Raw genomic sequence first — 26,404 nt, 5'->3', positions numbered from 1 at the left:
TGCATTTCCGCATCCCCAGGCCTGGATGCCACCCCAGCAGGCTTCTGCTCCATGACCGGCTCAGGCAGAGAACCTCATGCGAAATCCTCAAGGTGTTTCAAAAATATATACATATAAAAGCAGGAAGGAAGCAGGAACGACAGGTTCCTTGCAGCAGGGAACCCATCATTTCTGCTTCCTTCCCTGCAACGTCTCTCTGTGTCAAGGAGCGCAAGGCTGTGCCCCAAAGTGTGTGGGATAAGAAGCAAAGTAAAATCAAAGTATCCCGAGAAAAAGCTCAGATTAGAATCTACACGGTGAATTTTATTCTAATTAATATAAATCTAACACTTATCCTGGAACACAGGAAGCCAAGCTGGTGACTCACACGTCAAAAGGCAAGTCTGTTTTTAATTACACAGTTTTAGAACAACAGTACTACAGCTGTGAATATTTAATTCACGTATTGCACACACGTGCACACAGCCACACGCCCCCCCCACCCACACACAGAGGCTCTTTTAATGACTCTGGGTCCTTATTCTCGTAAGATTATATAAGGAATGAATGGTTAGACTGCTATGTCAGATATTCTGAGTCCAGAGCCTGACTTTTAGTCTCTATGGTGTCCCTCAAAACAGAGCCCTCTGCCATGGGAGAGCAATAGAAAAGAAAACTTTTGATTCTGGTGCCAACTGTTTCCATTCCTAAAAGCAAGACAGCTTCACAGGAACGCTGCCCAGAGCTGCGGGATGGGGCACAGGACGCAGGCGCTCAGCTTCTCCAAATGCTTCAGACTGAGTGTCTGTGTCTCCCCAAGAATCCATGTGCCTAAAACCTGATGCCCGAGGTGCTGTTAGTAGGAGCTGAGGTCTTTGGAAGCTGATCAGGTCATGAAGGCAGAGCCCTTAAAAGAGAGGCTCCAGACAACACTTTGCCTGTTTCCGCGAGGTGGGGACCGGCTGGGTGAGCAGTCAGCAGCCTGTGACCCCGAGTGCGAGTGCCACCGCATTGCACAGCCCAGCCTGCCGTGCTGGCCCCTGAGTGTGCACTCCCAACCTCCAGAGCCCTGAGAAATCAATCCCTCTCCTTCAGAAGCATCCGTCTATGGTATTTCGTGCTCACTGCCTGGATGGACTAAGATGCCAAAGTAGGAGCGACTTCTCCAGATCACACTTACTAATTCCTAACCAATGGGAGAGTCAGTGCTGTGTGAGTCAAACCCTGTGTGCACTTTCCCACTTTCCACTTTTTCTCCGAGCCCCCCTCCCTTCCTTCTCTGATCTCATCCAAGTGCCAGGGAAAGAAATTTCCCAGAGATATACTCGTCGATGCAGGCTAGGTTTCGGGGAACTGACTTATTTTTCGTGGGGGCGGGGAGGGTGGAAAACACAACAGGATGATTGTGCATGAGCAGTGGGTATTTCTCAATAAGCACACACACCCTGCTGGAAGGGAAGGTGGATATGCTTTCAGTTTCATACTGTCCTTCGAAGCCGAGAGAGAAAAGCCATGGCTGGTGAGTCTCCGACCATCTGAAAGGGCATGTCTGGGGGAAGCACAGGCCTGGCTGGTCTACAGTTCTGTGACTGTGCGGGTGGGCACAACGGGGGGTGGGGGCCGCCAGGCAGCAGCTGGGAAGGCCAAAGGAGGGCCCGGGAGACTCCTCAAAGCCTGAGGAAAGGCAAGGCCAGGGCCAGGAGGGAACTGGGGCTTCACTGGCATCCTGGGGATGCTCTGCGGTCCTAGCTGAATGTTAAAGGCCTGAGTGTGACAGCCGAAGTGGCTGGGGAAAGGACATGGGACATCGCTCTTCATTATTTTCTTATGCGGAGTTGAGTACATGTGGGGGATGTGGGGGAGATCCCAGGTTTCCAGATGCAAATGGCGGGAGAGCGCCTCTGTCCTCAGGCTGCTCAGTGAGTGCCCAGGGTCAATGCTGAAGGGACACTGAGAGACCGTGGGGGGTCTTCAGGGGTCCTGCGCTGCGTGGGGAGGAACGTCAGGTCTAAAGCAGGCTACTCCTTGGTGCTGACCTGAGAGGAAATGAGACTGTTTTCATGACTTGAGGAATCCTTGTGCTTCACTCAGACAAGACCCTGAAGGACAAGCGGAAGCTGTTTGTCAGCTCAGTGAACACAGGGACCCTCAACGGCTTGCTGGATGAGCTCTTAGAGAAAAGAGTGCTGAACCAGGAGGAGATGGAGAGAGTGCGGTATGAAAATGCTACGGTGATGGATAAGGCCCGAGCTCTGATTGACTCTGTCGTTCGGAAAGGGTCACAGGCGTGCAATATTTTTATTTGTTATATTCGTGAAGAGGACTCCTTCCTTGCAGAGAAGATGGGCCTTTCCTCAGGTAAGGGTCAATTCCTCACACTGAGGTGCATGGCGGGCCCGTGTCCTTGTGCCCAACGTTTGCTTTCTTCCTTGGTCAGGTTGGTTTGCAGACAACTTCCCAGTTCCTGGCCTCCGGAATCTGAGCTATTGGATCAGTAGCTCTACCGCAAGTCTCCTGCTTCTTCCCTTTTGTTCCTGGTCCTCCGACCTCAGGAGCCTTCCTCTGATTGACACTCCCTTCCCATCCAAAATATGCCATACCTCCTTTGTGGAACTTCATGAGGACAGTCTGAAAAGCTTCATACTATATTCTCTAGTCATCCTGGCAAAGCACTGACTCAGTGACTCAGTCTCTCTCTCTCTCTCTCCTTAAAGTCCAGGGCTCCCTGGGAACTTATGTAGGCATCTGACATAAAGACTCAGATACTTTTTACAACATCTCTCCAAAATCTGACTCTCCAGGAGGAACAAAATATATTTCAGGGATGGTGGAACACTCAGAATAAATTCACTGCTTATAGAAAAGTAAGGATTTTAAGTGGACTCTTCCTTCTAGGTACCTCCTCGCATTTTCTTTTGAGTAAGAGTGTCCACTAGTGTGGTTCTGGGCTGTGGACCACTCTATGAGGCCCAGCCCCCCTGTACCTCCGGTTCTTCTAAGAGCCCAAGACCAGGTGCAGACATCTGGACAGCTCCTTCTATGGTCACTTAGTCCTGCCCCACAGCGAAGATAGGAGCGCCAGTGGAGTCCAACCCTGGTCTCTTAGGCACTTGCCAAAGCCATTTAGAAAAAGAAGATGTTCTTTGAAAATGAGAAGCTTTTTTTTCCTGGGGATTGGCCTGGAGGCACTTGTCCAACCCACTGTGACATACTAGCCTGGAGTCTGCCGCTCCAGTTGTCACGTGTCCCTCCCTGGTCAGGGTCCTCGTGGCTTCATCTCTCTCTCATCCATCGGCCAATTTCTGTAGGTCCATAGACTATGACAATGAGATATAATATTTGGATGCACTTTAATGGGAGAGATCTTCCTAAAAGAAAGTTCTTGGTCATAAGAAGACCTACTTCCTATTGCCATAAAAAGGCCTCCTCCAGAGAATGTTCTTTTTTTTTTTTTAAGATTTTATTTATTTATTTGACAGAGAGAGAGACACAGCAAGAGAGAGAACACAAGCAGGGGGAGCGGGAGAGGGAGAAGCAGGCTTGCCGCGGAGCAGGGAGCCCGATGGAGGGCTCGATCCCAGGACCCTGGGATCATGACCTGAGCCGAAGGCAGACACTTAACAACTGAGCCATCCAGGCGCCCCCAGAGAATGTTCTTGAATTCACTGATGGTTAATGCATTCCAGCAGTCTAGATGGGAAGGATGGGACAAACTGTAGTGTGCCGCCTTGGGCTTGATGCTGTGACTCCCTTCCATTCAGGGAAATGGACCATATTTTGTCTATGGAAATCGTGTCTTCAATAAGTACTATAAAATGAAGATTGGGGAGCATTTCTCATTTGTTAGCTTATGCCAATTCTGAAAGTTTCTGGAATAAGCTTCTTAGGTGGGTGTTGTCATACTGAGATCCTCATAAAACCTTCAACAAATTTAAAGTCTTGTCCTTAAAATCAACAATAATAAAAGTGACCCAAGAGGATCTATTAACAGGTTTGAGTGATTTTATGCAACCAAACAGTGTAACTGCGGCTTCCCACTGTTTTCCTCCTGTGAGTATGGCTTCTGCCACCTAGTAGGACGGATGCAGATTATGGAGGTGATGGTCAGGGATCCTGGCACATGCATCCTCAGACGGTGGCCTTTGTGGGCTGGAGGAGTAGCATACTTAGGAGCCCACAGATGATAAGGATGACAGTTTGCATGTGTATCCTGGCTTGACCACCTTCCTGTTCAATGACACTTGGGAAACTGACTTAACACTGAGGGTTGGCCAGGGGGTCATCTCATCCTTATTTTCTGCTGTGGTAAATCTTATCACAGCTAAGTGTCCATGTGCACATGCCTGTTCTTTTTCGTTTTCTCTCCAAAGTCCAGGCCAGCTCTGAGTTAGACACGCAACATGGCACGCACCTGTCAGGCAGCAGTGGTCACCCCAGGAGCCACCTTGAAACAGGAGAATTAAGAGACCTCTTGATTCTACATCAGTTTCTGTCTCAATTCCCCTTCATCTTAGAAAGCAGAAATGGAGAGTAACTTGCAGACACTCCTTTATTCTGCCTCCAGGGGGAACGTTCAGTCAGCCAGGCTAGAGGCTTTGGCTTCTCAGTGACGGCTGTGGTTCTAAGTTAGCTGCACCTTGAACAGGCCCACAGAACGTGTGTTCACTAGGGAGTGTCCAACAGGTCCGGCGAGATTAGTTAGAGACGATAAGTGACTATTTTAATGTCCTGGATCTTTCCTCAGGTGCACCATCTGAAAGTCAACTTAACTCAGACTCTCAAGCAGCAATTCTTCCTTCAACAGGTAATGGTATTTTCCAAGCAAGAACATTTTTTGAACCTCATCTTTTTTGACATTAAGTCTGTGTTCACAGGATGACCCCAGAGTGAGAGGGCGACAGGTTACTCTCATGGATTGGTCCTATGCCTTTCTCTTTTCTTAATCTCTGCGCTTTAGCAGAGGCCATCCCTGTAGCTTTACCACCATGTTCACACTCACAAATCTAAATCTGTGTCCCCAACCTGACTACCCACTTGAACACCACACTTGACCATTCTAGTGCCTACTGAACATATGCGCTCACGTTTCCCTCAGGGAGCTGAGCTTGTCATCCTTCCCTTCCCTCGCTTCTCCTCGTTTCCCCTGTCCTAGTTAATGGCACCACTATCACCCAGTTATTCAAACCAGAAACCTGAATTATCTTGGGTTTTCTTTTCCCTCACTTCCAACATTCAAGCAGTGGCCAAGCTTACTGATCCCTCTCTCAAACCCAGACCCTGCTCTCCACGTCTATTTCTGCTAGTCTATTTCAGAGTCCTGATTCCTATAGTGGCCCATGGTTCTTCAGCTATAACTCCTACTATATCTTTCTTGTCATTAAAGAATTAAGTCTTCCTTTTCCCCTGTTGGACTTTAAACTTTATGAGGAAATTAGACACACCTGACTTATTTGTAGGTAAGATCCCATCGCAGTAGTTGATTCAGTGTGCATGCAATAAATGCTTAAAAGACTATTTCACTGAATAATTTTGTCAAAGTTGCTAGTATACTAGGCCATAAGAAAAATATTTGACACATGCCAACTGTGTTATAGATCTTGCTCTATGGACTGTTTAGAGAGGAATGAACAAGACAAACAAGATTCCTGCTTTTACTGATCTTATAAAAATACACGAAATATGAAGGAATAGGTATTTAAGAAGTTCCACCATTAAATTAAAGCTAGACAAAAATTTTGGGATGGAAATGACACTACACACAACCCTTTCAGCGAAGATGATCCCAGACAGTAGTAAATTACCCTGGTGTCAAGTTAATCTACTATACGGAAAGATTAGTCATCAGATGATTTTCAATTAAGAATTCTTATTGAGATAAGTTCTTAAAATATTAGGGCTCTAGAGTCATTCATTCATTCATTTCTTCATTAATTTATGCATTCAGCAAGCATACAAGTGTTTATAAGTATTTTAAGCACAAAGATGTGGGCATGAGATGTGGGTACAAAGATATGGATTTGAAGACAGCGTGCTTTTACCAAGGAAATTCAATACAGAAGAAAGAAAAGATCCCACAGCCTAGTGGAAAAAATTTACAGTTCTAGGCAACAGCATGGCCTTTCCTTGGAGCACATATTACAAATGGATTATCATCATCACTGTGAGAAAGAGAAATATGAAAGCAGTAGGTGGCCAGGAAGTTAGCATTAGGCCCAGTGTCACAGAAGAAAGATGAGAAGCTCCCTCCAAAGATCTTCAGTGGGGATGAATCACTAAACACAGCCCAGTGTGAATCTGATGGGCTCAGAGAACTCGGTGGATACAATGAGAGAGGACATACCTTACGGGACAAGTGGGGACATAATCAGAAGGCATTTTCAGGGGTATTGCCCATAACGGGGAACTTTCTAGAGACGGGGCAAAACTCTTTAAGTTGTGCCTATAGTTGAAGGAGTGTTTGTATTTCTGACAGAAGACACACACGACAAACACCCATTTAAGATTTTGGAAACTGTGGGCAAAGACCTCATTACTGGTGCTTTGCATGGCTTGTTGGAAAAAGATGTTCTGAAATTGGAGGAAGCAGAAAAGAAAAAAATTTATGATGCCAAACCTGAAGACAAACCCTGGGTCCTTCTGGACTCTGTGCGATGGAAATGGCAGAAGGCAGGTCAAGCCCTTGTCCAAACTTTCATTAATACGGACAAATATTCCACCAGTGTAAAAGGCAAACTGAAATCACTTAACAATGGGTGTCTCAAATTTTCCAGAATCTACTTAACACCAAAGGTCCTCCAGGGGCCTCCATAATCCCACCATCCTTCCATTACTAATGTATAATTTTTACTAAATCTGTCATCATCCTCTGAGAGGCCATCTTGCCTTTTGTGGGAGGGGATCCACTTTCCAATTAGCTAAGAAGCTGAGTCGCTGTGCTTCCATTGCTCACAGAAAGAGCTGAGTGTGGACATGGTGTAGTAAAGGACACCTGCACGTGGACCCAGGTTCCGTCACTGTAGATATGCCATGATTTCATTCCAGCTCCTTATCCTCCCTGGGCATCAGTCTTAGGATCTGGGAAATGGTGACAATTTTGGTAACTTCTTCACAGGCTAGGGACATCATGGCAGGCACAGGCTGACAACTCCGAAGAGAGTCGCTCTCATCCAGAATTCTCTGAATTCCAGATACACTTACCCCTAGCTGCACATTCAACATTTCCATCCAAAGACTCCACTGACCTCACAAAACTAACATCTATAGGGCGCCTGGGTGGCTCAGTTGGTTAAGCGACTGCCTTCGGCTCAGGTCATGATCCTGGAGTCCCGGGATCGAGTCCCGCATCGGGCTCCCTGCTCAGCAGAGAGTCTGCTTCTCCCTTTGACCCTCCCCCATCTCATGCTTTCGCTCTCTCTCTCATTCTCGCTCTCAAATAAATAAATAAATAAAATCTTTAAAAAAAAACAAAACAAAACTAACATCTATAGAGTTAAACACTCGATTCCCCTCATCAGATCTGTTCTGAATTAGATAGGACTATAATCCACCAAGTTTCTTCATCCAGAGCACAGGTGTTTTCTTCATGAGGGAATAGTAGCTCTCTGCAGAGTGCCAGCCACACGGCAGGCATGTAATAAACACGGGATGAATACAACAGATAAAGAACAGGCATGCGGTAGATACTAGTTCTCATACATATGACGTCGCTTCTAGTATTTAGACCTTTCTAGTGCTTACTCATTTCTGTACATTACAAAATATGATCAGGAGAACACCTGTAAAATGTTCAATCTATTAAAACACTTTAATTCTGACCTAGATTGAATTATAAGTATTACTAGAACCTAAATAGCCTCTTACCCAAGTTCACCAGTGACAGACTTGATTCACTACAGAGGTTAAGCTCAAATCCCAGTCCTGAAATCTCAGAGTTGATCAATAATAATAATAATAATAAAATAAGCAATAATAAACAAAAGGCAATGGAAACTGTAGAGACTTCACTATAGCAAATATGCTTTTCAACAAGTCCAGGTGAGGCTCCCTGGGTGCTCTCTGCACATGGGGGCCCCAGAGGAATCCCAGGGCACCCGCAGGCCAGGAAGCTGGGTGAGCTGGGCTACTGGCATATGGAAAGGCCTTGGCCAGGCCTTCTGGACACGGATACCATTCTGATATACTTCATTTAACAAACTCATATATGTGCATACTATGTAACGAGCACTGTTAGTATTGGGAATAACTACTCGGATGCCTACCTGCCAAGGAAGATGGCTCTGTCTTACCTTGGACCAGTCTCTTCCTTTTTGTATCAGTTTAAGGGGTTTCTTAAGCATTTCATTAAGTAACAGATAAGACAAACGTTAAAATTTTCATTTAAACTCCGAATTCTCTCATTTCTTTCTGTGTGCTGCCAGGCGAATGGAACCCCCTTTGGGCAGCAGGCAGCACTACCGTATTTATTATGTTATAATGAAAAGATTCATTTTCATGCTAACTTTACTATTAAATGTGAGATAGAAATCCTATCTAATTCTCAATTTTATCTGCAAACACGGTATCTGTACACAGATACAAGATGGTCATTAGGAGCTGATGTTTGTTAATTAGGATGTTCACCAAACCTGGACACAACCTGGAAACAGAGGAGAATTTTGCTGAGAAAATGTACCCTCTGACCAGAGACTAGCCCAGGAGCCTGGACGTCCTCATGTTGGTGGAATCTTCTGGAATACAAAGGGAGAGCAAGTGTCTCTGTTTAAGAAATGTTCAGAAAGCCTGGTTTCTTTAAAGACTTATAATTGGCTGCATTGCCAGAAGTCAGGTTTTTAGCATTCAGTTTAGAAAGACATTTATTACAAAAATGTTATTTAGAAACTAATGGAAACAAATGAGTAAAACAGGAAAAAAACTACAAAATATAAAAACTGGAAATTTTGTACAGGATAACATTGCTTTTGTCATTTAAATAAAAGAAAATCAGAGGAATTCTTGGTTGGCTTGTGTTACTGAACACAAAGGTTTATTCCTTTCATGGACAAAATCCTTGTTACATTAGGTCTTGACAAACTGCTAAATTCTGTTTATAGATTCCTCTTCCTCATTTCTCCAAGGGTGGGCTCAGGACTTTCCAAGCTTTTTGCACAATCTCAGTTAAGTGAGGCCAAACGGGGTCGGACAGTCCTACATTTCTCTAGAGATTGGGTCAGGATGAGTCAGAGACAAACTTTCCCAAGTGGGAGGAGGTATTTTCTCACATTTGAAAACATGGATTGAAAACTTCATGCTAGTTAGTTCGCCCTTTGGGGGCAAGGACATCCAGAGCGCATTAGGATCCCTAACAGACAACCATCTGGTCAACCCTGGACACAGGGCTGGTTACTAGATAGGTTTCTCCTTTAAGTCGCTGACTTTACATCTCAGTGAGGAGCCACCACAATCTGTCTCCTCCACAAAGGTCAAGCATCCGTGCACAGTTGAAGATTCCATTACCTGTGTGCGTGGGTGTCTCTACATGTTGCATGAGGTGGGAGTGGACTCAGGATTGTACACCCTCTGGCAGGATAGCTACCAGCCACACCCGGCTACTCAGGGCTGGAGTCCTGACCAGTAACACAAATTGAGAGGATGCGATTTTGCATATATCATGTTAAAATATACTACTCATATTAATTAATTTCATCTGTTTCTTTTTAGTTTCTGGTGGCTCAGATGGTTGAGCGTCTGCCTTCGGCTCGGGTCATGGTCCCGGGGTTCTGGGATTGAGCCCCGCATCGGGCTCCCTGCTCGGCGGGGAGCCTGCTTCTCCCTCTCCCTCTACTGTTCACCCTGCTTGTGCTCTCTCGTTCTGTCAAATAAATAAATAAAATCTTTAAAAAAAAGACATTACAAAATTTTGAATTACACATGTGGCTCAATTTCATTTTTCTTTTTTTTTAAATATTTTATTTATTTATTTGACACAGAGAGAGACACAGCGAGAGAGGGAACACAAGCAGGGGGAGTGGGAGAGGGAGAAGCAGGCTTCCCACTGAGCAGGTAGCCTGATATGGGGCTCGATCCCAGGACCCTGGGATCATGACCTGAGCCGAAGACAGATGCTTAACGACTGAGCCACCCAGGCGCCCCTCAATTTCATTTCTAAGGGACAGCACTCCAATAAATCTTAACTCAGGATGTTCTTGCTCAGAGACAACAGAAGGTCCACATGGACGAGTGAGGGCCCTAGAGTAAAATCATTGGAAAAGTCAAACTGTTTTTGCTGAATATGGCAAAGCTAAATTTGACCCCAAATCATCAAGGTGTTTTTGTCAGAATTATCAGAAACCTACACTTGCATTTTCGGGTGGATCTGCTTCCTCTACTAACAATCTTCCTGTTCTTTCCTACTCAAAATACATCTCCTCACACTAGAGGTTAGACACAATCAACCCCTACATGTTGAAAAATCTTTTTGCTATGATTTCCCTTCTCTGTCAGTATTCTTAAGGGAAAATTGGGTCACAAAGGGAGATATCCTAATTTATGATCCATGATGTATCCTGCAGGTCCCGAGGATGTGTCTGGGCAACCTGAGCCAGAAGAATCTACAGATACTCTCAAGCTTTGTCCTCATGAAGAATTCATGAAACTGTATAAAGAGAAGGCTGCAGAGGTGCTATGCTCGGTCCACGACATCGAGAATAAGAGATGGTGTCACTAATGACACCATTTCCTAAAATGCTGATTGCAGAGTTAGGGAGTGGGGACAGTGGTAATCTTATCCATAGATACTCTGAGCAAGGAGAAAATCATGTGGCCTCCCACAGACTCCAGTTGTCTTTCAACCCCATGGTAGAATACAGATCTCTCATCTTGTTCATTTATTTGTTCTCGAATCTATTTGTTATTTATGACAATTTTAGCTGTAGTTACAGAAGCAAAATATTTATAAGAGAACATGGCTGAGTAACAGTTGTTTGCATTCTAGTTGAAAAGCCTAGACAAAAAGCATATTTAAAAAATATAATTAAAGTCTGCATAGCATTTTATGTTGATGCGTTAAAAAAAAAGTACCAAAATAACAATATTACCAAAGAAAAAGGACCCCTGATGTATTCATTTTTAGCTGGAGCCGGTGCCAAATGTCTCCTGGCTTCTACAAAACTGGATCTGAATCTTTTTTTTTTAAGATTTTATTTATTTATTTGAGAAAGTGAGAATGAGAGAGAGCACATGAGAGGGGGGAGGGTCAGAGGGAGAAGCAGGCTCCCTGCTGAACAGGGAGCCCGATGCGGGACTCGATCCCGGGACTCCAGGATCATGACCTGAGCCAAAGGCAGTCACTTAACCAACTGAGCCACCCAGGCACCCAAAACTGGATCTGAATCTTGAATGCTAAGAAGGACGACTAGGTGGAGAAGAGAGAGGAAGAGAGGGTAGGGAGTAGTCTAGTCTCCTGAAGATTCTTGAGTCACCATCCCAGCTATATACTGGGTCCTTTTGTGGGTTCTTAAAAGACAACCTACTTCCAGTTTGCACTTCTTGCTACTGCCAACTCAATCCATTACAGAGAGATAGGAGGGCAGTGTCTTCTGGTACAGGACGGGGGACAGGGCAGCTAAAGGAGCCCTGAGCACAGTAACAGTGACTGGTGGTTGAGAGTGTCAAAGGAGATTAAGTAAGTCAAGCTCACTGTATATCCATTTCCTGCAGATCTACCCAATAAAGGAGAGAAAGGATCGTACTCGTCTCGCTCTCATCATATGCAATATAGAGTTCGATCATCTTCCTCCCAGGGATGGGGCCGAACTTGACATTGCAGGGATGAGGAGTCTACTGGAGGGTCTTGGCTACAGTGTGGATGTGAAAAAGAAACTCACTGCTAAGGTAGGGGCCCCTCACCCACCCCAAACATGTATATATTCAACATGCATCCTACTACGAAGATGTTAGCTTTAGCATATTAGGCAAATACTTTGACATCCTTAGGCCATATTTGTGTGTGTGTTTAAAACATGAAAGTAAGAAACAGGGAAAATCTATGTCTTTTTTGAGCTCTAAATATCCTCAGTTCCATAACTGGACAAAGTGATTGGCATGTGTATCCAGACAATCCTTAGTTCCAAAGTGGGGTGATTAGGACTCAGCCCCAACAGTCCCCAGAAAATCCTAGAGTGATGTATATTTCACAGGCGTGTACTCACCATGTACGTATCGAGTCCCAACTGTGTACCAGGGGCACTTCCTGGCATTGGGCACAGGTCTGTGAATGAGACAGGAAGCTCCCAGCTGCAGTGCTCTGGGCTCGCTTGGTGCGGGATAATCGTACCATAAGCAAAACAGAAAACTTCACAGCTTTGGTGCGTCTCTGTAAGAGTGAAAAGAAAGTTAAAAGTAAGTGAAAAGAAGAAAGCAAAAGGAAGCAGGAGAGCAAACGTGAGTGGGGATCCCAGGAAACATGATGTTAGGTGGGATCTTTGGGGAGTTACTACAGGAGCGGACACATGAGTATGGGGAACCACACAGCTCTGGACAGCTGTGGATGAACTGCATTCAGAACTGAAAGGAAGTCACACAGTAGCCGCACAGAAAGACCGGAGTGGCTGGAGCCCGGGGGAGATGAGGCAGGGTGAGAGAGGAGTATTTGTACATCAGAGGTTTGATTTTATTCTAAGCACAGTGGGAAGGGTTTTACGGGATCTGGTAGGATGCATTTATGACCCAAGGCTCTTATCAAGTAATGAGAGGAAAGAGAGGCAGAAAGGAAAAAGTACCTAAGTGACAAAAAGTGACTGTCAAATATATCAAGAGGAGTTTATACAATGTCATCAGGAGTGGAAAGTTCTACCCACTGCTCCATTATAGAAAGAAACATCAGACAGCCATCCTCGAGCAAGCAGTGCGTGAAGGCATAGTGAGTGGAACATTCTGGATGTTTCTTACTCTGCTGCTCAGGATAAGCAGGAGGTGAGAACAACTGAAATGCTTCTCCTATCAAAGTGAGCCCTGGAGGTCTTTTTCAGGATATGGAGTCAGCGCTGCGGGCATTCGCCGCCCGCCCAGAGCACAAGTGCTCAGACAGCACGTTCCTGGTGCTCATGTCTCACGGAATCCTGAGTGGAATCTGCGGAACTACGTTCAGCTCGGAAAACCCGGATGTGCTACCTTATGACACCATCTTCCAGATCTTCAACAACCGTAACTGCCTCAACCTCAGGGACAAACCCAAGGTCATCATCATCCAGGCCTGCAGAGGTGGTGAGTTCTGAGATGGAAACCCCAAAGGTCATGAAGGTGTCTGGGGAGAACTGTGATGTGTGCTTTGTTTCTAGAGGAGATGATCTTCGACACCATTCAGGGCAAATAAACTAGACTAAATTAGTAGGAAACTCCCCTGAGGGGGCTGGTATCATGAGCATTTGTCCCATCGGCTGACAAATTTCTGTTCAACCTAATCCAGGGGAAGCGGTGAAGAAGACCACCAGAATTACTAAATCAAAGTTAAACATAAATATCCAAATCCTGGGACAAAATGATTTTAATGAGGGCTTTCCTTGTTAATGTTTTACAGTCATTTTGACAATCTCTGGCTTGAGAAAAATTTCCTTTGAAAGTGAGCATATTATGTAATAGCAGCATCCTTTTTTTAAATTTTTTTATTGTTATGTTAGCATCCTTTTTTTTTTTAATCAGGCATATTGAAAAGGAAGTGAGTAGGAAGGTGAGGGAACTTGGGATGGCAGTCAAAAGAAACTTCCTTTTCCCTGACTTCCCACTGTCCTTTAGCTTTGTGGAGCAATGTTTGGGAGGAAAAGGAAACAAACATAATTTACCTAAAAAAATGTAACTATGCTCTCTGAAATTAGGCAACTAAGGCTTTAACTTCTATTCTCTTAGCAAATGGTTTCTTCTAGTTTTGTGATGCTGTCAGCATTAATTGGCACATTGCTGAAGGACCCTAGAGAAAGGCAGAGCCCTGTGTGTGTGTGTGTGTGTGTGTGTGTGTGTGTGTGTGTGTGTGTGTGTGTGCGTGCGCGCGTGCATGTGTCTAACTGGTTGGAATAACTACTTAAAAACAAAGAGGTGGGCAATTGCTCTAGTCATCCTGAGAGGCACACAGTGTGTAGAAAGTTGATATCTCCACAGAAAGTCTTGGGGAAGTGTGGATCAGTGACTCAGCAGTGACCTCGACCAACAGCTTCTCACATCGACCTCTGCTCCTGGAGAGTGATGCCGTCCACAAGGTCCACATTGAGAAGGACTTCGTTGCTTTCTGCTCCTCGACCCCACGTATGTGTCTTTCCAGTGCACACAGGGATTTGTGGGCCTGAGGCCACCTCTGAATGATTCTAGAAAATCAACATAGGGTCCGTGCAGCAATAAGCCAAAGCAAATTTTAAGTCTTGTCGATATATTTTAAATCTTGTCTCATCTGTTCTATGGGGATGAAGACTCTGTTTTTCCCCTTGCTTTCTAAGATTGTGCTTTTATTACAAGTGTTGTGTTTTATATCAAAGGTACATCAGACATTAAAACAACCTAATGCAAGGAACCGCCTTTATCATATACCATTTTAAAACAAATGATTGATTCGTTTTTCTACTAAATCCATTCAACATTTTGAGAAGAGTTTTTATGGATCCTGGGACTGGCTGCCCTTTCTCAGATGGTCAAGTATACACCTTTTTCTCCATACTCCCCATCTGGTGCTGTCTAGATGGTGCTATCACGTGCCCCAGCACAATGGGGATACCCCTTTAAAAGGAGTAGAAAATGATACCTTGGAGCTTACTTGACCTACTAACAGTAGAGCAGTGTTTAGTTCTTGACCTCTACATAATCATCTGAAGAAGCCTTATATTTGGGTGTTTCTAATTTGCAAATTTTTCTTTTCAGTCTTTTTATTTTTTTATTATTTAATTTTTTTTAAAGATTTTATTTATTTATTTGACACAGAGAGAGACACAGCGAGAGAGGGAACACAAGCAGGGGGAGTGGGAGAGGGAGAAGCAGGCTTCCCGCAGAGCAGGGAGCCCGATGCTGGGCTGGATCCCAGGACCCTGGGACCATGACCTGAGCCGAAGGCAGACTCTTAACGACGGAGCCACCCAGGCGCCCCTCTTTTCAGTCTTTTTAAACCACTTTATAGAAATATGATTGACATATGCTAGGACTTAATGAGTTTGGAGATAAGTATTATCTGTGAAACTATCACCAAAATCCATGCCATAAACATATCCATCCCCTCCAAAAGTTTCCTTTGGGTCTGTTCACCTATTTTGTTTATTATATTGTGAAAGACAGCACAGTATATAATCTATAAATGGCCACCTGTGTAAATGTGGCAACATTCTTGAATCCTTCTATTCTTTCCTCTGTAAAATGAGATAATTCCAGTTATCTCTCAAGCCTCTTTTGAGAGCCAAGTGCGTGACCATAGGGCACACAGTTAAAAGTCAGTCAATCCTAAGAATGCAATGCAGCCACTGTGCCATCCTGTGGTTCTGATGAGTTGCCCTGTTAGTTCAGTCTCTGCTAGTTTTTCGTTTGTTTGCTTCTTATCTGTGGAAAATGAGTTAATGTTGGGTTATAGCTGCTTCTTCTAAACACATCAAGATAACTACCAAGCTATGCTTTAGAAAAAACTGTAAACAAAATAAGAGTGAAGACCACAGACCAAGGCTTACCTCTTTCTGTCTTCATAGATAACGTATCCTGGAGACACGTCACAAAGGGATCTCTCTTCATTGTACAACTCATCACATGCTTCCAAAAATATTCTTGGTGCTATCACCTCATAGAAGTATTTCAGAAGGTAAGCTTGTCAATCCTCTTCTAGTCATTTGTTTGTGCAGGAAGGCTTTGCTAGGTGACAGTGGCAGAACTGGTCAGGCAAACACAATGTGGAATGGGACCTGGTTCCCGTCATCTAGGTGTTTAAAACCTGATTTAGGAAATAAAAAAAATGCACTATAGCAGGAGATCAAAATATAAAAAAATAATATAAAATATAAGCTTGTGTGTCATGGGGTGTAAGTTCTTAAATTTCAGAGTGGGAGGTATTTGCATTAACTTTCATTGTTTACTTTATTAAATAAATACGGAATGGGTGCCTTTCCTGGCGACAAAGGGGCAAATGAGACACATGCATGTGAGACACATGGTCACTGAACAAGTAGGTCAACAAACAAATGTGTGGTTACAGATTGTGATGGGATCTGTAAAGAAAAAGACTGAGGACATGTGAAAGAGAAGACAGGAGAAGACTGTGAATGGAGTGGTCAAGAAGGGAAGACCTGATGCTGCTTCCCCAGCTCTGCACACTCCTTAGTCGCCCCTCCTTCCCCCCTTCATGCATTCAGTATATGTATTTATAGGTTCATTTTTTTACCTGTATTTACTCACTCAAATATGAATTTACGAAGGCAGGGATTTGCTAAACACCTCAACATTCAGGCACATAGAAATTAATATTCGTTAATGAATAAATGTATGAATAAATAAATAGATGCTCCCTCCTTTTTTAGGGAGCAAGGGATTGGTATTAAGAACATGGAAAGTGTGGTTGTGTTTTCATTCAAAAACACAGAGAACAGTTGTACTCTTCCAGAAGAAGGCTGTACCAATAGTAAATTGGAGAAGACAGCAACATGACATGAGTTGGGGTCTCTGAATAGGAACTTAGCAAGTTAAGTCCTTTGGATGAGTAGGATTTAGACCTTGCACTTGGGAGGGCATTTCCAGGAAAAGACCAGAAATAATCGATCTAGATTAAGTAGGATCTCATTGATCAGCCTGTGGCAAAAGACTTCAGGTCAGCTTGGTGACGGGGATGTGAAAGTTGCTCAGTGTTCTGGACTTAAGAACAAAATCCTGGGATTCGAGTCTCATTGAATTGAGGAGTTAACCCTGGTGGACGTAGAAAGTAGAGAATTCTCAAGATCCAGTTCCCATGAACAGACCCCAAGGGAAAACTGATTATCAGATCAGAAACAGAAAACAGGAAATGGAGTTTGAAAGGGCTTAGGTACCAAGTGTTTGAGATAGAGTGTATTCTGACATAGGGTGTCATTTTTAACAGGTGGGGCAGCAGTGGCAAAGAGTTTGAGTGTCCATGGGGTTGGCCCCATCAATCCTAGGAGCACCCTGCATTCCCAGAATTTTCTGGCTCATTCTTTGAAAGATCTTTTCTGAGAATTCACAAGAGACATGGCTCATCTTACCCCTCTTTTTGTTTTTAGGTTCAACAATCATTTGAAAAACCAAATGTTAAAGCCCAGATGCCTACCATTGAACGAATGTCCATGACAAGACCTTTCTATCTCTTCCCTGGCAATTGAAGATGGTAAGTGTCAAGAGTTGTTTGCAAGTGAAGTAAATGGGAGAGTAATACTGGTGGTGAGGTCCAATGACCAAGTGGCAGCTGACAGTGTAGATGGTCACATTAGTGTTTCTTGTTGATGTAGTTTGGTGGTTAGTTGCTGTTTTTTTACTCCACTTATGTGCATCTGGATCTTACCTCCACCTCCACAATCAATCCATCTGTGAGTTGAGCAAAACCAAGTTAGGAAGCAATGAACTATGCAGGGCACAGGGTAGTAATTATTAAAATAGAAATTTCCTCATGTTTCCATTATGACTTTCATTCATCTCTCTCATTCCCTCCCTTGCCCACCCCTCCCACATGCCGAGTTACCACACACTGCCTCAGATCCTGAGAACACAGGAAACAGAGGAGCAAGGAGAAATTAGGACTTTGGTCCTCTGAGTGCATATGCATTGCATCGCTACTCCGAGCTACCATCGCCAGACAGTATAAAAGCTGCCCTGTGTAGAGGCGGAGGTTCTGCACCACGCTCACCGAGTGGATCTCACACTCAGAGAGTGCTCTCACACCTGCACATGCTGCTCACAAGCCCCTTTGAGCACTCACCTTCACATGTAATAGTATTACTGTTATTATTATTTTTGGTCAAAATATTTTAGGATGGGTACATCAAGGTTAGACCCAAAACTATTTTACTCACTCACAGCAGCTTTATATCACTCTGTATTATAGGCAATTATGAGTCTACCTCTCAGAAACATAATTTAAATTCTATTTATCGTGAGGTTTATCTCAGTAGTTTCAATATGTGCTCATGCCATCTCCTACCCCTGGTTTCTGACACAGTCACTGCACGGTTGCCCAGATATTTCAGTATAACAGCTTTTGAGGCCTAATTAATCCAATAGAACCACATTTGGGGACTGAATTATTTATGGGACTAGTATTTATCAAGCACGTACTATGTTCCAGGTTCTGATCCAGATGCTTGCAATACACCAGGCAAGAAAATAAGTGGAGTCCTTGCTCTGAGAAAGCCATGCTCGAGTGAAGGGAGACAGACTCTAACTACACGGAAATAGAGCCTGTGTCAGAGAGGGAGAAGAGCTAAGGGAAATAAAGGAGGCTAAAGAGACACAGAGGGTGGATGCTGTCTCGCTACAGATAGATTATTCAGGCGAAGTTTCCTTCTAGTGATAAAATGGTAAAGTCAGAACAAGGAATGGACAGACTGGGGGATGGTGGTGAACCTTGTGGTCCCTGTTGGGGGAAAAGTGTCACAGCTTCAGGGAACAGCAGGTACAAATACCCTGAGGCAGAAATGTGCTTCCTGTGTCTACAGAAGTGCTAAGAGGCCATAGCCTGGAGGAGAATGGGATTGGAGACAATGGCATATAGACAAATTCAGAAAAGCAGTGGGAAGCCTGGTCACATGGACCTTGGTGGTCATGTGGTAAAGGTTTTAAATGTTTTATCCCAAGTGAGACAGACAGAACCCTTCAAGTGCTTTTGCACAGAGAAATGACATAATCTAGTAACTGAAATTTTGCAAACATCACCTGGAGTACTTTTGGGCAAGAAGACTACAAGGGTCACCAATATAAGCCAAAGGAAGTGGCAAAAGGTACCTGGAAGAGGATGGAAACAGAACCATGAGAAGGGACGGACTGAGGTCTTCCCGGGACTGCTACCTTGACATTCTGCTCTTTTTCTCTCCTTCAGGCGGTAGTGGGCAGTCCAGCCCTTCTTGACCAACTTCGAAAAGCACCTTTGCTAGCACAGCACATTCATGTGACCGTTTGTATTTCAATAAAAATGAAAACAAATGAACTGTGTCTTTTACATCCTCTAGCGGAGAATAGGATTTCAGTTAAAATGGTGGCTGAATGGAAATGAAGTGGAAGATATGAGCTGGATTTTCCAGCTTTATGACTCAGAGAGTGTGTGCACTTCGCTGGGGGAACATAACTGGCTGTGGCTTGCCCTCAGCAATAAGGTGATGGGAGGCAGTACCTATCCGGAGACAAGAGCTGCAAAGTGGTCAGCTCATTTGTATACTTACCAAACCCTGGATCTATAGAATGATCTAGAAGAAGTTTTCTAATTTATTACTTAACCAACATTGTAGGTGGAGCTCATTTTTTTTTCCTTCAGTAAACTGATTTCAGCAAATTAATCCCATGTATCTTTCTTCCTGCTATACGTTTTTCCTGTTAAGTACTTTTCCCCCAGACTTTTGCACTTTCCACATTTCAGGAAAGTTTTATCTGTTAGTAAGCCCTTGGCTATTGTCGAAAATAAGTTGGGGTTTCGTCCAAGATGGTGTAAACTCAGCATATTTGTACAGATATGCAAATATAATTAGATAAATCACAGCAAAGTGGAAGGGAGTGTCAGCAGTAGGAGTAATGTCCACTCTTCTGGAAGGATGAATGTTGGTAGAGGAATTTTGGCTGCATGGCCATTGGAACTACTATGTAAGGAGCTATACCACTTCTGCTATGTCCACAGAGAATGCTGGATAGACATTTTAGTACATAGCTGAATGAAATTAAAAAAAAATAAAAGGATGCTCTAGATGTCAAATATAAACATAATAGTTAAAATTTATCTACATTAATTGTATGTCAGGATTATTGTAAAGATTTTGATTATTATTTTTTTTAAGATTTTATTTATTTATTCATGAGAGACACACAGAGAGAGAGAGAGGCAGAGGGAGAAGCAGGCTCCCAAGGAGCAGGGAGCCTGATGCGGGACTCGATCCCAGAACCCTGGGATCATGACCTGAGCCGAAGGCAGATGCTTAACCATCTGAGCCACCCAGGCGCCCAAGATTTTGATTATTGAAAGGGATTTTTGTGTAACTAATTTAAGCCTCATAACAGTCCTATAATTACTATCAGCATCCCTGTTTTACAGATAATGTAGAACTTAAATGATCTGTCCAAAGTCACGCAGTTAGCAGGTGAAAGCTCTAGACTTGCTCTGGAATCTGAGTTATTAACCACTGTGTGGTGTTGCCTTTCCAAAGCAAGGAGAGACTAAAATTGTAGGAATTCCTAACTGTAGGGGTTAACTGAATTTTGAATTGCAAGGGTTAACTAACACTACAAAGATTCGTGATGGCTTTATTTCTGGACTTGGCCTGCCCATGTAGACACATAAGTCACATCACAAAGATCCAAAAATACTTATCACAGATGCCTCATTCTCTGACTACTGAGTGGTAATATTAGAAACCCAATAACAGAAAGACTGCCTCACATCTGCATATAGCGCAAAATTGAAATACACACACACACACACACACACACACACATCTTCCAAACATAGAACTATGTGTACATATATGCACATATAAAAAACAGGAAGAAAAACATATGAACTAAGCATTCAACTTAAGAAGTCAGAAAAATACTAAACCAATACATAAATAGAAGTAAGCAAATAATATAGAGTAAAAACAAATGAATGAAATCATAATGAAACAGGACGGGGTGGGTCAGTGAAGCAAACACTGACCCTTTAAAAGAACTAATGAAATCTTAGACATCTAGGGTGCCTGGGTGGCTCAGTTGGTTAAGCAACTGCCTCCGGATCATGGGTCCTGGGATCGAGTCCCACATTGGGCTCCCTGCTGAGTGGGGAGTCTGCTTTTCCCTCTGACCCTCCCCCGTCTCGTGCTCACTGTCTCTCTCTCTCTCTCTCTCTCTCTCTCTCTCTCAAATAAATAAATAAATAAATAAATCTTTAGCAATCTAAGACATCCAGCCAAGACAGATTGTGAAAAAACAGAATTAGCACAAAGACAATATTCGAGATAAAAAAGTATGATGAATACAGATAAACATAAATACAGAAAAAAAATAAGGGAATATCATATATAACACAGAGGAAATATGTGGAAAATTTTCTAGAAAAGGTAAATTAATAAACTTAATACATGATAAAATAAAAAACTGAATGGATTCATAAACATTAAACAAATTAATTTTTCTTTGTCATACCTATCTGCAAAAAAGGCTAGTAGACCCAAATGGTTGTAAAGACATGTCTTATGAAACTTCTAGAAAACTGACAAGCTCTACTTTCAATAAACACTCACATAAAAAAGAGAAGTACACTTCTTAAATTCTTTTACAGGGCTTATACAAAGCTGAAACAAAATTAGAGAAGAGGAAAAGTTGGAAAAATACTGGCTGATTTTTCACAAACACTCATGTAAAGATTCTAAAAAAACATGTTAGCAAAGCAAATCTAGCCATATCTGAAATAATATTAATATTTATTAATTAGTATTTAGTGATACTAGCATTTACTCTAAGAATGTGGTTACAGTTTCATAACACTTATTTAGGATAGCTTTCCTCAAAATAACAGATTAAAAAGTAGATGCAATAATTTTAAGAAGTTTGTAAAGGGATTCAATAGTACTGAGAATTCATTTATGATAAAAATAATTAAAACCTTAGAAAAACAGGAAGAAAAGCCATTCCTTAATCTAATGCATATATTTAATAAGAAATATTAACAAAAGAGAAATAGAGGAAAAACACTTAATGTGTGAAAATCTATAGCCCTTTTATGCAGAAATATTTGAGTATTACCTTTAAATAACATAAAAGTAAAAAACATTTGTATTCAATTTTGCACTAAAGTTCCAAGCCAATAAAGCCAAAAGTAAAATGTATGAAACACAAGAAAAAAAGTCATCATTGTTCTTGAAAAATAATGATTTTATTCACTAAAAATCTCTTCAAATTAATACTATATACCGGTTTTTTTTAATTTGTTTTATTCTTATGTTAATCACCATATATTACATCATTAGTTTTTGATGTAGTGTTCCATGATTCATTGTTCATAACACCCAGTGCTCCATGCAGAACGTGCCCTCTTTAATACCCATCACCAGGCTAACCCATCCCCCCACCCCCCTCCCCTCTAGAAACCTCAGTTTGTTTTTCAGAGTCCATCATCTCTCATGGTTCGTCTCCCCCTCTGACTTACACCCCTTCATTCTTCCTCTCCTGCTATCTTCTTCTTTTTCTTTTTTCTTAAAATCTGTTGCATTATTTGTTTCAGAAGTACAGATCTGTGATTCAACAGTCTTGCACAATTCACAGTGCTCACCGTAGCAGATACCCTCCCCAATGTCTATCACCCAGCCACGCCATCCCTCCCACCCCCAACCACTCCAGTAACACTCAGTTTGTTTCCTGAGATTAAGAATTCCTCATATCATTGAGGTCATATGATACATGTCTTTCTCTGATTGACTTATTTCACTAAGCATAACACCCTCCAGTTCCAACCACGTCGTTGCAAATGGCAAGATCTCATTCCTTTTGATGGCTGCATAATATTCCATTGTGTATATATACCACCTCTTCTTTATCCATTCATCCGTCGATGGACATCTTGGCTCTTTCCACAGTTTGGCTATGGTGGACATTGCTGCTATAAACATTGGGGTGCACGTACCTCTTCAGGTCCCTACATTTGTATCTTTGTGGTAAATACCCAGTAGTGCAATTGCTGGATCGAATGGTAGCTCTAATTTCAACTGTTTGAGGAACCTCCATACTGTTTTCCAGTGTGGTTGCACCAGCTTGCATTCCCACCAACAGTGTGGGAGGGTTCCCCTTTCTCCACATCCCCGCCAACATCTGTCGTTCCGTGACTTGTTAATTTTAGCCATTCTGACGGGTGTGAGGTGGTATCTCATTGAGGTTTTGATTTGGATTTCCCTGATGCCGAGCGATGTTGAGCATTTTTTATGTGCCTGTTGGCGATTTGGATGTCTTCTTTGGAAAAATGTCTGTTCATGTCTTCTGCCCATTTCTTGATTGGATTATTTGTTCTTTGGGTGTTGAGTTTGATAAGTTCTTTATAGATTTTGGATACTAGCCCTTTATCTGATAGGTCATTTGCAAATATTTTCTCCCATTCTGTCGGTTGTCTTTTGGTTTTGTGGACTGTTTCTTTTGCTGTGCAAAAGCTTTTTATCTTGATGAAATACCAATAGTTCACTTTTGCCCTGGCTTACCGTGCCTTTGGCGATGTTTCTAGGAAGAAGTAGCTGGGCTGAGGTCGAAGAGGTTGCTACCTGTGTTCTCCTTTAGGATTTTGATGGACTCCTGTCTCATGTTTAGGTCTTTCAACCATTTGGAGTCTATTTTTGTGTGTGGTGTAAGGAAATGGTCCAGTTTCATTCTTCTGCATGTGGCTGTCCAAATTTCCCAACACCATTTGTTGAAGAGACTGTCTTTTTGCCATTGGACATTCTTTCCTGCTTTGTCAAAGATGAGTTGACCAGAGAGTTGAGGGTCCATTTCTGGGCTCTCGATTCTGTTCCATTGATCGATGTGTCTGTTTTTGTGCCAGTACCATACTGTCTTGATGATGACAGCTTTGTAATAGAGCTGGAAGTCCGGAATTGTGATGCCGCCAGCTTTGCTTTTCTTTTTCAATATTCCTCTGGCTATTAGGGGTCTCTTCTGGTTCCATACAAATTTTAGGATTATTTGTTCCATTTCTTTGAAAAAAGTGGATGGTATTTTGATGGGGATTGCATTGAATGTGTAGATTGCTCTAGGTAGCATTGACATCTTGACAATGTTGATTCTCCCAATCCATGGGCATGGAACGTTTTTCCATTTCTTTGTGTCTTCTTCAATTTCTTTCATGAGTATTTTATAGTTTTCTGAGTACAGATCCTTTGCCTCTTTGGTTAAATTTATTCCTAGGTATCTAATGGTTTTGGGTGCAATTGTAAATGGGATCGACTCCTTGATTTGTCTCTCTTCTGTCTTGTTGTTGGTGTATAGGAATGCCACTGATTTCTGTGCATTGATTTTATATCCTGCTACTTTACTGAATTCCTGGATGAGATCTAGCAGTTTTGGGGTGGAGTCTTTTGGGTTTTCCACATACAGTATCATATCATCTGCAAAGAGTGAGAGTTTGACTTCCTCTTTGCCGATTTGGATGCCTTTGATTTCTTTTTGTTATCTGATTGCTGTGGCTAGGACTTCTAATACTATGTTGAATAGCAGTGGTGAGAGTGGACATCCCTGCCGCATTCCTGACCTTAGGGGAAAAGCTCTCAGCCTTTCCCCATTGAGAATGATATTCGCTGTAGGTTTTTCATAGATGGCTTTTATGATATTGAGGTATGTACCCTCTATCCCTATACTCTGAAGAGTTTTGATCAAGAAAGGATGCTGTCCTTTGTCAAATGCTTTTTCTGCATCTATTGAGAGGATCATATGATTCTTGTTCTTTCTTTTGTTAATGTATTGTATCACGTTGATTGATTTGCGGATGTTGAACCAGCCTTGCAGCCCAGGGATAAATCCCACTTGGTCGTGGTGAATAATCCTTTTAGTGTACTGTTGGATCCTATTGGCTAGTATTTTGGTGAGAATTTTTGCATCCATGTTCATCAAGGATATTGGTCTGTAACTCTCCTTTTTGATGGGGTCTTTGTCTGGTTTTGGGATCAAGGTAATGCTGGCCTCATAATATGAGTTCGGAAGTTTTCCTTCCATTTCTATGTTTTGGAACAGTTTCAGGAGAATAGGTATTAATTCTTCTTGAAATGTCTGATAGAATTCCCCTGGGAAGCCATCTGGCCCTGGGCTTTTGTTTCTTGGGAGATTTTTGATGACTGCTTCAATTTCCTTAGTTGTTATAGGTCTATTCAGGTTTTCTATTTCTTCCTGGTTCAATTTTGGTAGTTGATACATCTCTAGGAATGCACCCATTTCTTCCAGGTTATCGAATTTGCTGGCATAGAGTTGCTCATAATATGTTCTTATAATTGTTTGTATTTCTTTGGTGTTGGTTGTGATCTCTCCTCTTTCACTCATGATTTTGTTGATTTGGGTGTTTTCTCTTTTCTTTTTGATCAGTCTGGCCAGGGGTTTATCAATCTTGTTAATTCTTTCAAAGAACGAGCTCCTAGTTTCGTTGATCTGTTCTACTGCTCTTTTGGTTTCTAGTTCATTGATTTCTGCTCTGATCTTTATTATTTCTCTTCTCCTGCTGGGTTTTGGCTATTTTTGCTGTTCTTTCTCCAGCTCCTTTAGGTGTAGGGTTTGGTTGTGTATTTGAGACCTTTCTTGTTTCTTGAGAAAGGCTTGTATTGCTATATACTTTCCTCTCAGGACTGCCTTTGCTGTATCCCAAAGATTTTGAACAGTTGTGTTTTCATTTTCATTGGTTTCCATGAATTTTTTTAATTCTTTAATTTCCTGGTTGACCCACTCATTCTTTAGTAGGATGCTCTTTAGCCTCCATGTATTTGAGTTCTTTCCGACTTTCCTCTTGTGATTGAGTTCTAGTTTCAAAGCATTGTGGTCTGAAAATATGCAGGGAATGATCCCAATCTTTTGGTACAGGTTGAGACCTGATTTGTGACCTAGGATGTGATCAATTCTGGAGAATGTTCCATGGGCACTAGAGAAGAATGTGTATTCCGTTGCTTTGGGATGGAATGTTCTGAATATGTCTGTGAAGTCCATTTGGTCCAGTGTTTCATTTAAAGTATTTATTTCGTTGTTGATCTTTTGCTTAGATGACCTGTCCATTTCAGTCAGGGGGGTGTTAAAGTCCCCCACTATTACTGTATTGTTGTCAATGTGTTTCTTTGCTTTTGTTATTAATTGCCTTATATAATTGGCTGCTCCCATGTTCGGGGCAGAGATATTTACAATTGTTAGATATTCTTGTTGGATAGACCCTTTACGTAGGATATAGTGTCCTTCCTCATCTCTTATTACAGTCTTTGTTTTAAAATCTAGTTTGTCTGATATAAGGATTGCCACCCCAGCTTTCTTTTGGTGTCCATTAGGATGGTAAATGGTTTTCCACCCCCTCACTTTCAATCTGGGGGTTTCTTTGGGTCTAAAATGAGTCTGTTGCAGACAGCATATGGATGGGTCTTGTTTTTTAATCCAATCTGATAGACTGTGTCTTTTGATTGGGGCATTTAGCCCATTTACATTCAGGCTAACTATTGAAAGGTATGAATTTAGTGCCATTGTATTGCCTGTAAGGTATCTGTTAACTGTATGTTGTCTGTGTTCGTTTCTGCTCTTTGCTGCTTTT

General features: G+C 42.4%; 1 protein-coding gene and 1 long non-coding RNA gene across 5 annotated transcripts in view; one reads left to right on the top strand and one right to left on the bottom strand.

The window, feature by feature from the left end:
* The window catches only part of LOC113913482, an 87,371-nt gene extending 74,409 nt beyond the window's left edge, over positions 1-12,962 (bottom strand). The window contains exon 1 of the long non-coding RNA XR_003517231.2: positions 12,165-12,962. This is a non-coding gene — a long non-coding RNA (uncharacterized LOC113913482). The remainder of the gene's footprint in view (positions 1-12,164) is intronic.
* Positions 1,361-19,113, top strand: LOC113913479 (caspase-1). 4 transcript variants are annotated; one of them, XM_027577710.2, is made up of 11 exons: positions 1,361-1,498; positions 2,071-2,337; positions 4,724-4,783; positions 6,452-6,706; positions 10,527-10,633; positions 11,674-11,847; positions 12,984-13,218; positions 14,107-14,250; positions 15,666-15,775; positions 17,202-17,305; positions 19,010-19,113. In XM_027577710.2, exons 1-10 carry the CDS (start codon positions 1,492-1,494, stop codon positions 17,298-17,300), a joined length of 1,458 nt encoding a protein of 485 aa, XP_027433511.2. In that variant the 5' UTR covers positions 1,361-1,491; the 3' UTR covers positions 17,301-17,305; positions 19,010-19,113. The 4 variants fall into 4 exon arrangements, with proteins under 4 accessions (XP_027433511.2, XP_027433507.1, XP_027433509.1 ...); XM_027577706.2 differs by lacking the exon at positions 6,452-6,706; XM_027577708.2 differs by lacking the exons at positions 4,724-4,783; positions 6,452-6,706.
* The last annotated feature ends 7,291 nt before the right edge of the window (positions 19,114-26,404 follow it).

Source organism: Zalophus californianus, chromosome 11 (assembly GCF_009762305.2).
Source record: "Zalophus californianus isolate mZalCal1 chromosome 11, mZalCal1.pri.v2, whole genome shotgun sequence".
NCBI classification, from domain to species: Eukaryota; Metazoa; Chordata; class Mammalia; order Carnivora; family Otariidae; genus Zalophus; species Zalophus californianus.
Note: the sequence above shows the minus strand (reverse complement) of the source record. Positions and strands in the feature narration are given on the sequence as shown.